General features: G+C 31.7%; 1 protein-coding gene across 2 annotated transcripts in view; it reads right to left on the bottom strand.

Annotated features, from left to right (window-relative positions):
* Positions 1 to 441: 441 nt before the first annotated feature.
* The window catches only part of LOC149482402 (proton channel OtopLc-like), a 59,236-nt gene continuing 47,859 nt past the window's right edge, over positions 442 to 11,818 (bottom strand). For both annotated transcript variants that reach the window (XM_089703726.1, XM_089703727.1), the window contains exons 8-10: positions 9,192 to 9,352; positions 8,494 to 8,656; positions 442 to 1,940 (exon numbers count right to left, since the gene is read on the bottom strand). In XM_089703726.1, coding sequence (XP_089559852.1) covers positions 934 to 1,940; positions 8,494 to 8,656; positions 9,192 to 9,352 — 1,331 coding nt within the window. In that variant the 3' untranslated portion in view covers positions 442 to 933. The remainder of the gene's footprint in view (positions 1,941 to 8,493; positions 8,657 to 9,191; positions 9,353 to 11,818) is intronic.

Here is an 11,818-nt window from a genome sequence, read left to right as displayed (position 1 = left end):
AAAGCAAACTTCTGCTTTTCTAATTCCAAGCATAATTCAGAATACATTGGGTAAAGAGGCTACTCTTAATAAAATATAACCTATTGGAAGACATTTCCTTTGAATCAGATTGGATGAGTAAATGCGGTATGATGTGGAATGTAACTATTCGAGATTACGAACTACATCTAATTTCTAAGCGTGAAAACCTGAAAATCAACACAGGAAAATCTTTATCTACGTCTAAACACATAACAATAAGCCTTGGAACAACTACCCAAATAAATAACATTAAAAACATAGAAAGGGCACCACAAACAAAATCTGTGCGACAAGCGCGGCGGCGCGGGGCGGCTAGTGATTCATACACTTTGTAGATATTCTGCCTCTTATTACTTATAAATTAAAACCAATCAATGTAACAAATAAATATTGTTTATCGTATTAAAAAAATATGAATAAACTTATCAATTAAAACCAATCAATGTAACAAAAAAAATGAGTTTGAGACGATTGACTCTAACTCGTGTTAAAAAAAGTGTAGTAGCGATGTCCTCTCTAGTACGTAGTACATGTAACTCAATGATTAAAAACAATCTAGTTAAAATGTTTAAATTGAATAGTTGATCCAAGATGGTCATTACTCTAACAAAATAACGCTAAATCATTCCAACCCGTTCTAAATGCAAAATACTGAGACTAAAATATCAACAGGACTATGGTAATTAAAGCGTCTGATAAAGCTACCAAATAAATAACATTAAACATCTTAATCTCAACTTAACGTAACCAACTTCGAACAAATGAGTGCACTGGGAAGTGAAGTGATCTAATATGAAATGCTTAAGACTTATAATAACGAATCCATCAGAATTCTATGGCACTAACATCTACACGATGTTTACTTTAAAAGTATTCGTTAAGTTTGTGGAGGTTTTCCTTTGGCGTTGTATGCTACATGTACGCTGGTTTCATTTTGTAGGCTCGTTTCCAGATTTCGCACAAACAGACAGTCGAATGGAATCTATAGAAGATCGCTAGAGGCATGGACACGTGGGTTATTATGGTCCAAGCCCAAAGCCCGTAGAAATGCAATTGAACAGGATGAGATTCCGCCCTAGATTTTTCCAGCGTATTTATTGCCCACATCGCCAAATTTGTCACTAGTAGAAACGTCACTATTTCCCGTCCTGGCTTCTTGCGTAATTGTTCTGGTGTCTTCGCAGACCTTCTACTTGCGTCTAGAATGAACATTGTCTGACATGTTGTCTGTATGAGAGACGATAGCGCTGTAACCAAGATTAATATCGTATTCTTCTCAATGGTGAAATGTCCACCGATGATTGTGAATGTGCCGTAAATGAACATGCCAGTTTGTGCTCCAACAAGCAGAATATTGTCCAATTCAAGGTTTCTGTTCCCTTCGTATTTAAGATTTCGAACGCAGACCATTCCCGCCAAACTGGCTATCGTTGTCATCGCATATAGCGCTAATTCACACAAGTTAACTTCTACAACTGCTAGTGTCGCATAATCTTTTTTGGAAACGAGAACGAAAAATAGTATCAGAGATATGATGGTGAGAACGAGGACTAAAATGCCGAAAAACAGGCCTTTATGCGCTCTGGCGCAATCAACACTATACAAATGGGGCGACTTCTTATACGCGAGACCTTCTAGAATTCTAGCCTTCGCTATCGCTTCTGCGACATCCTTTGACGGATATTTAGAAATATTTTTCCACATCACGTATAGAATGGCTGCACAAATAAGCGAGTATTCGATAGTGCAAGGGAATAGGAAGGGTGAAGCGTCTTGGACTAACGAGCCCATGATGTTAGTACGTCGACACTCGAATATGTGATGTGGTCCCTTGAGTCCGCGCGGCACGCGGAGGTGCGCGGCCGCGGGGTGGGAGGGGGGCACTTCTGTTGATAGCGATGCAAAGGCCTTCTGGAACGCTGGAATTGGAAAAAAAATAACATTAAATTATATATTTTTTTAATATGATGTTTTGTGTAAGAACAAGTATAGTTATCCTATATAGTTATAGGATATCTATATAGGATAAGTATACTTGTTTCAAAATCTAAACTATAGCGGATATGCTATATAGTTTAGATTTTGAAATGAATCACACAATTCACTAGACATAATTAGTGGAAATAGTGAATTGAGTGGTTCATTTAAAAATCTTAACGATAAAATATAGTTCCATCAAGAGGTTACAATACAAAGTATAAATTATTATTATACGTACAAAATACATATTTACTGCAATAAACAATTTTTTTATTTAAAGAAGAAAAGCATACTCAAAAACGATGACAAATTTATTCATGTAGGACGTAGGTAAAAAAAGAAGATACGTTACAAATTGAGATCTTTTCGTTTTCGGGAACGTTGATTAAAATAGATTCCCATAAAATTCGAATGACTCTATACTAATTTCTCAGTTATATTTCGTACGGTGGCTGAGTTAATGGACTACGAAATTAAATTTATTTCCTTTCGTTCACCCTGTCCGGTCCATAATTTAATTTGTTGTCATGATTTCATTGATTTATACTCTAGGTACATTTATATGTAGAACCACAGACTAATAATAATATACTACGTGTAGAACATAGTCCGGGATGCCAAAATATAAGTCTTGATTACTAGCGTATTTTATACAATTAAAACAAGTTACTAACTAGATATTATTAGCATTATTTACTAAACAAAGTATTATCTTTGGTATATTTGTGAATATTACTAATAATGGCAATAGTGTATATTAATGATAAAACAGGAAATATATATATAATACACAATTCTAATATTACAACGATTAAATGTAACAGCATTCATTATCTCAAATAATTGTATCTGCCAGATGTTCGAATATCGCATAACCAACGAGCTATCGAATAATTATTTCGAAATGACGCTGTAATTCAAACTCACGAAATTATCTGTCAAGCTTGATCACTAGAAATTAGGTCGAGAATCCTTCCGGGGTCAGACGCGATTGGAACGCTATCGACATAACTTCGGGAACACTTGACGAGGGTTCCAAGAATTAATATCCAGGCAATGGGAATATTTATAGATAAACGCTATGGTACGGAAAAAGTAAGGAATGACTTTTTAATTTATTTCGAGGTCGAGTGAAATGCGTTGGCTTTTTATTCTATGTAGAGCTTATAATTAAATTGTTTAACATAAAACACTTAAGGCTGCAGTCTAGCAAAATTGCGTTTTCAACAAGTTATTTGACAATTTTTTCCCGGCTAATGAAATGATAAACTGAATTTTTTTTTCTTGTTTATCAATTAGTGTTATATACGCAATGCGCGTGAATTTTTTCACATTTATAAAGTTACTTTATGTTACCTTAATCAGGCCTTCAAGATAAGTCTATTTCCCCCAAAGACATTTCGAGCTAAGTTTGTGCACTCACTACGTTGCAACCGATTACAATTTACACAATCTGATCAGCGCATTATTATCCTTATATAGTCGTTATTAAAAACTGCTGAACACAATTGCCGAAAAACTTATGATTTTCTTAATTAGAACGTTATAAATTCATTAAATTTCCCATTTTTTGCCTTACAAAATCTATTGATAAATACTGCTAAAAGTTATTTTTTCCATTAATTTATTCGAGTTGGTTGAAGACCAATGAGTATTAATCCTTTAAAAAAAATTTTTTTTGAATTTTGATAATTCTTTAAATATTAAAAAAAATATTTAAAATAATTAGGAAAAATCCTAGCGAATTGCTTTAGTCGCGCTCCTTGGGCCGGAGCGTTCTGACGTGTGCTCTACGCTCGATTTTCCTTCATACCGAAGTGAAAGTTGCTCTACTTCATTAAATTTAATATTTTTGTTAATTGATTATTTTTATCTTAGTTTTGTGCAAATATTCGTATTTTTAAACATTTGATTTCGATATGGAAAATAAACGAAAAAAATACGCGTGTAACTACTAGAAAAAAAATTATCTTCGAACATAAAGTTAATGAAACCAAATAGATTGCAAAGGTGATTGGCAACAATTTCTTTATTTTACGGGGTGTCAGTAAAGGGATGTATATTTCTTTAAAACTAAAGTAAGCTCATAAATTTTCTTATAATATAATTTTTTTGAAGTTCCAAAAATGTTTATTTTTCGTTTGAGAAATACGAAATATAATATAAACTTGTATTGAGAACTTGAACTTCCCAAGTTCATCCGGGGAAATCCCCATACGGGGAAAATGATTTGTTTACTCCAAAATTGATCCGAGGTGTTTTAATTTTTTCTTCTAGTCATTTTCAACGTAGCGGCATGTTGTTTGATTATTAATTTTGTAACTTAAATACAGGATGTTGGTTTTATATTCTGATCTTACAGACGCGCTGACAAATTTAGTCCGCCATTTCTAGTTTAGTCTACCAACTCTAAGTACCAATATTAAAACGAATGGATTATCATCACATCATCAAAACTCAGATGTAATGGAAGATCACAATAACATAGAAAATTCAGTGGGTGTTGAGAACTAAACAAACATAAGTAACAGAGACGCGAAGAATAAAAAAAGAGGACGAAAACGATAATTCGTTGATGCTTTCCCTTTTCGACGTATTGTTAGGGTACATCACCAATCTGCAAAAAACAAAACTGATGATTCCCAATTGCTGATTAAAAATGAAAAACAAATAATCGACAACAGTGGTGAAAATTTGCTGATCACAATGAAACATCCTTCAGTGGTAGCAGATTTACTCATTTCAAATGTATCGGTGAACAGCGTAAAGGAGAGGAGGACAGGAAAACATTATGAATGTGGATGGTGGATTGTATACAGGTTGTAATCGATAAGTATGTGCAGGCGATTATGACGTTATTATTGCAGGTATCAAAAAACTTAAAACTGATATCGAAATTACTTTACCTAATGAGCAAAATGACAATAATAACTTTTTAAAAGTATAACGAGAAATATCTAAAAAATTTACTTTATACACTCCCATATCAAAAAGGGAAAATGGGACTAGTAGAAGTTAAATGTCTAATTCCGGCAAAAGACATGAATGCGGAAGATGCGGTTAAAAAAAATTAAATATTTGAAATACAATGCAAAAAATAACACTTTTGTCATAGATAAGAATCATGACTATTTTTTCTAAATTCAGGGACAACTAAACGTTGCAGAAGCAGAAGTCTGCTTATTTGCTGTTTGGACTGGAGTGAATCATTCGTTAAAAATAGAATATATAAAAAAGTATGTAACGTTTAGGCAAAATAAAATGATGGACCATTATCAAGATTTTACATAAATTGCCTACTGTCAGAATTGATTGATTCGAGACTTCAGCATTCGATGCCCATCAAGGACCCATCCTATATCATTCAAGCGATTGAAAAAAAAGAGATAAATCCAGTGCAACCGATAAAGCATCAGAATGCTAGCAAAAGATTTATTAGGTTTATCAATATAAATCTATATATTACACATAATATAATAAATCTGTAGAAGACGCGAAGACTGACATCCGCGCGGACGGAGTCGCGGGCGGAAGCTAGTCAGAAATAAATATCTTTTGTTTTCATTTAACACAAACATTACATTTTTTTATTATATACAAATTTTGTTTATCCGTTTTATTAGTTAAACTGAACAACTTTCACTAAGAAACTTAGGTCGAAAAAAATGTATAGAGTTATGCATTTTGTATGGAAAGCTTATTTTTTTTATATTTCGTCCAAATTTCTTTGTAAAAGTTGATCAGTTATATAAACATGAAGTTGAAGATATCAATAGAAAGTATTCGCAAATTTTGTGTACTGATAAAAAAAAAAATCACCCGGTGTAATTTTCACGAAAATTGTTTCAAATTGTCATTTTTGGTACTTATTACGAATATTAAATTATGCATACGAATGATTTAATTTTTAAAAATTAAGTGGAGCAACTTTCCCTTAGTACATTTGTATTATTTACATATAGGATGACAGGATGCATTTGTTTGCACTACTAGACCAAGCCCTTAATGTGTGAAAACAAACAGTACCTCAATAAATTAGATTTGGATAGGTAGCTACTATACATATCGTATAAGTCATCGTCGATATTGTCTCACGCGGCATGTTACAATAATTTATCAATTATATGTGTGTATTGCGTGTATTAAATCAGCATAGAATTATCAATTCTAACACTAATCCAAAATGTTATTCATAAACTTAAAAAAATGCAGTGCAGGCCGACGTGAACGACGGCGTTTTTATAGGATCTCGGTAAAAGAGTTCAAGTATATAGTTACCAATTCGAGGAAGTAAACTGAAGTCAAATTTCGAATGTAAAACAAATTCCGGGTCGGGATCGTGCATAAAAAATGAGGTTCGTTTCGATAAAATGAAAATCCCTTTTGTTTTGCGAGTGACCGGACGAGAAATTACCTTTTCCCAATTTATTTACTTCAAAAACTTCCCTGAAAATATGTGATATTCAACATCTACCTAATACTATTTGAAGCAAAAAACATTTTTTTTAAACCGTAGCTCGCAGATAATTTAATATCTAATATTAAAACACTAATAATATCATAAAGCATAATTGCCTCTTATCACACCTTTGCAATGAAAAATTGTTTAAGTAATTAATAAAAAATTATTTTGTAAGATAAATCAGATATTGTAGATTAACGGAAGCGGAAGAATTTTTAATTGAACTTTGCGATCATCCCGAAAGTTTAACAAACTTTATAGTTACTCATGTCATTTTAATTAGGTGAAATTTATACTGAAAAAATAAAACTTCAAAAGTTATGTATATACATTTAAAATGCCTTTACAACACACAATACTCCAAACCAATTTAAACTACGGATTAATTCATAAATTCATCATTCATAATATATTCATATTTTATTTTAAATAACCCATATAGAATTCAGGATTACCGTCGAATGTAACAATCAAGCCAGCATCCGGACTGATAAATCAAATCAAGCAAACGGCTTTGTAACTACATTCAGCCGTCACTATTTAATTAATTCAATTAACTGAACAAAGGAAATTATCACGTGCTCGCGGCTACTGTGGAATTAGTTTTATCTCTCCACTCCACTCTAACTAACTTTATTTTACTGTGAACCACATAAATGATAAAACAGTGGCATTTCATAGATTTATTAATTAACGGTACACTTGAATGTGCTAACTGTAATGGGATTGAATGGAATAGTAAATTTGATTTAGTTACTTTATCATTTCAAATGATATCGTAATGATTAGGTTTTACACTCTTTTTCCGGAGCTTTTTCTCAAATTTATTTGGATAAAGTTTTGATATCATTAGATATTATCATTAAGTCGTAGGTGCGGTATTTTATTTTGACTTCTATCCCTATTTATCGATATGACCAATTTCAATGAATCCTCAGGTTATCAATATTTAAACAACTTATAAATATCCGAATTTCGGAAATATGTATTTCCGAAATTCCTATTTCAGAAAATCATATAGATAAGTATGTATCCGCCATATCATACTGCGATGAAATACAACAGAAATGTATAAACTCTACATTCATCAAAAATCGCTTTTCCAATTCACCGTTGATTGAAATAACTGAGAAAAATCCACACGCATTACAAAAATACGGGTTGAAATAACATTCGAATGAACACCATTAAATAGTACCGGGTCACGCACCCGTAGGTAAGTACCTACATTTCTTTCAAAACGTGGCATTGTGAATTATGAGGTCGTTGGTATTGAACATTGACACAGTATAAATAGAATGTTACGTTTACATTGTATGGAATAAAAGCTATCCTTTTAAAAACTCATTCGTTATTTGCTTTTCAAATGTTCGTGCACGATTATTGTGGTTTGTATTTGTTACCAATTTTTTGTTGAAAAGCTTACTCTTGCATAATGAACAAAGTTTGAACAGAATAGTAGGTCAATTTTTTTACAAAAAATTGAAATGCTGTTTTTTTGAAAAGATTGTTTACGTCATTAGATATTGTATGGAATGTCATGATAAGTTAGATAATAATCATATCATTTCATTCTTTATGAATGAATTAAAAATTCTTTATTTTACACTAAATGCAGTTCTATTTTTTCTTTTTTTTTTGTTTGAAATTAAACTGAATAAATTATGTTTCGTACACTTAACTCTAACATACATTGTAAATATATCTGTAATTACAGTTGGCAAATGAGGTGCTTCTGAAATAGGCAAACTTCTAAGGATAGAGGATGAAGAAATTTTTGATGTAAAAAAATAAAACTATCGGGATGGGAAAAAATAATAATTTCCACACGCACCAAGTCCATTGTTTACTCCGATAGTCTTATTCTTTGGCTAAATTCGTCCCTAGCATGTGCATTAGATCATATGGAACAACTATCTTGTGTTGCTCCACAAATATTTACCACGAATTGATGGAAATAAAGGACACGACTAGGAAGGGGTACGAAAGGAACATATCTGTAATACTTTTCCTACACTAAGTAAACTTACCAAGTCTATGCGACAATCCGATAGTTTTGTTCTCCGGGTCGTAGAAGGTGAGTATCTCGTGCTTCGTCTCTTGTACAAGCACGTTGAGCCAAACACTGAGATTTGTTCCAACCATGTGCATGAGACCGAATCGAGCGACGATTTTGTGTTTGTACACTTTCATCTGAAATCGTTATGTTAATAATTACATACATATAAAGATCAATAAAAACTTAAAATTTAAATAAGACTAAAACCAATAAAAGCTCAAAATATAAATAGGACTTTGAAGTTGTAAAGCAAGTTTTATCTCTTTAAACAATAAAATAACTTTTATTTTTTATTGATTTAAAAATTAGACATAGACTTAAAGAATTAGATATAAAATTCAAATGTACACTTGATTTAAAAATAACAAATATTATCTTCACTATTGCACCAACAGTTTTGATCGCGTGCACTTTTAAATGATCACGCAACAGCAGTTCCCCATACTAATATTTGTCCCTTACCTACTGCTCAGTTATTATTGAATCAAAATTCCATTAATCAACATTCATCCAAAGAGCCGTGAAACCGTAACAAATAGGCTCAGTTAGTTGCCCTTTAAATATAATATTACACACACAGTTGAACTATGTGAAATAAAAAAATAGTAAATACAATGAAAATCTCTAATAAACCAAACACATATTAACAAAAGTCAAACTGATACAAACCTCATTATTGAGAAAGATGAAGTACATCTGTATAAAGATGAAAGCCATTCTTGTTGCCGGTGTGAGGGCGAGCAACACATTGTGACAATTGGTGTTCCTCTCCAGTTCCCAGTACTGACCGAATTCGAGCCCAGAGTAGATCATGGAACCGATACCGAACGCTAGAAATGGTAAATGGGAACCTTTTAATTGAAAAAAAATATGTGTGCGTGTACTAGTGTACACAGTACACACGTAAGAAGTGAACCTTCTTTATGACCTTATTTTTCAAAAAATAATTTACTATATGCAACTTTACAGAAATACGTCAATCACGCGTGTAAGGGATAAAAACAAGATGGCGCGTAACGAAAAAATGTTACACTAAATTTTTTCCAACCCCGATAAAGAAGTTTCACTTCAACAATACAAATAATTGAAATAACAATATTATTATTAATTTCCCAGCAAGAGGAACATAACCGATATTTTTGTCTTCATAAGAGACTTTAAAAATATAGACAAATATGAAGGTTTTATGAAGATAATGATTAAATAGAAAACATCTTTCTAACTAAAACTATAACAATTAATGGTAGGAAATTGAAATATAGTTGGCGCTTAGAATATAAATATTCGAATCACCAAGTCATTAAATACCTAGTATTGGAGGAAACGTTGATTTTAAATGCTATTTATACAAAAGAAAATACAGAGCTAGCAAAAACTTGTCTAAATAAATTTTCAATTGTTCGTATAATAAGAACAGTTTTACGAGAGTCGCTTTAAATGGAGGCAACTGCGTAAGAAAATTAATTGAAGTAAAAAAAACAAAGACCAAAATAATAGCAATTTGTTTGCAGACGAAACAACCAAACGCGACGAGGAAGATTAAACTAAAAAGTAAACTTTGTAGAGTGTCCGCGTAGATTAACAATCCTCTCGACCGAAATAGTTAGGTACTCTTACTTTTATTTTCACCCGGCATTGTTGGGACGTTCTCAACTTTTATGTTTATTCTTGCTAAGTGATAAAATTATTCGTTCTTTGTTAGCACTGTTCGAAAACAATAATAGAATTTGTTTATAGCGAGAGACAAAATGTGAAGACTGGAGAGGCAAATTTGTATTCACAAAGATATGAATTTTGTAGTTATTTCATTCTGTATAGCTTCTTACAAAACAGTATTTTTGGTCCATCCCATTCTTTTCATTTCGCGTGATATAAACCTATTTCTATTCATAAAGTAAACAAGTTTCTACTTCATAAAACTCGCGAATAGAAGTTGCCACAATAAGGCATTATGTATGGTGATGTAAAGGAAAAAGTTTTTCGAAGAGATAATTAATTGTTCATGCACGTTGATTTTTATTCTGAATAATGAAAACTTTTATATCTATAAAGAAATGAAACTGTGAAGGAAACAAAGTGAAACGCTATCTATTACTTAATAATATATTTTTATGATTTTAACTTGGAGTGAACATTTAAACTGATTGATTACTTCATTGAATTATAATTATCTTTTTTTTAATTGCGATACAGAAATAATAAAGATCAAAGACCTTATTAAAAATAAATCATTTAAAAATTTAAATTCTTCGTCAATAACATTTTACCTTCCACGATTTACCCCTTGCACTGAGAATTTCGGTTTAAATATGTAATAAATTAAAACGTAATTTAAAAATGTACAGACAAAGAAGATTGATCGTCTTCTCGTCTGAGGAGATAAATCTAAGTAGAAAATAAAAAGTAACTTACGTTCCACATAGAGATAGGACTTCTTAGATTTTTAAAAGAGATATAGTAAATTATTCTAGAAAGCGCTTCTGAAACATTTTCAAATCTTTAACGTTGTCTGCGAAAAACGTTTATGACTAAATATTTCATTAATCTAAACATTAGAACATCTTTAATGTGTCAATATCAAATTCGGGGGCTTATAAAATTATAAGAAACAGCGCCTACGTATAAATTTGCAAAATTAAAATTTAGAAATCTGAATCCTTAGATTGTGAACCATATCTATAAGTTTAAGGCAATAGAGCTCCTTTGCTCAAAGTATTATTTTTTCTACCTACATCCTTAATTAAATCACAGTTAGAAACTATAGAACCTGTGAAACCAATCAAATAAAATACAACCCTTTCATGTTTCAACCATACACCGAAAACTTTTTGTATTCAACTTTAAGGGTAACACCACAGTCCACAGTTTACAAATAGTTAGTGCGTATAGTGTAATGCGTCCATTTAATCCCATTGCCTTAGCCCATTGCTTTACGTAAATTTAGTAAATAATGATAATGTAGGTACATATAATTATGTATAAACATATATTTATTTCGGAACGCAATTTGTTTCGTGTTTTGGAAATTGTTGTATTTGAACATGGGAAAAACCTGTGAAACCAGTCCAAACGAAATTCCTAATAAATTTTATGTAAAAAAAGACAAAATACCATGGAAATAAAGACAAAATATCATGAAAATGATACAACATTAGAAAAAAACACATTTATATACACATAACTCACCAATCACCTCATCGTCAAGTAGATGCTCCCACAGTTTTCGCAAAGCCCAGAAACAGACGCTAGGCCAATATAATAATTTTCGGTTGCGTGGTCACTGCACTGCGTTCAGT

Source organism: Colias philodice, chromosome 15, assembly GCF_061535455.1.
Source record: "Colias philodice isolate Cphi_HAF_F1 chromosome 15, ilColPhil1 Martin Lab GWU primary, whole genome shotgun sequence".
In the NCBI taxonomy this organism is placed as follows: domain Eukaryota; kingdom Metazoa; phylum Arthropoda; class Insecta; order Lepidoptera; family Pieridae; genus Colias; species Colias philodice.
Note: the sequence above shows the minus strand (reverse complement) of the source record. Positions and strands in the feature narration are given on the sequence as shown.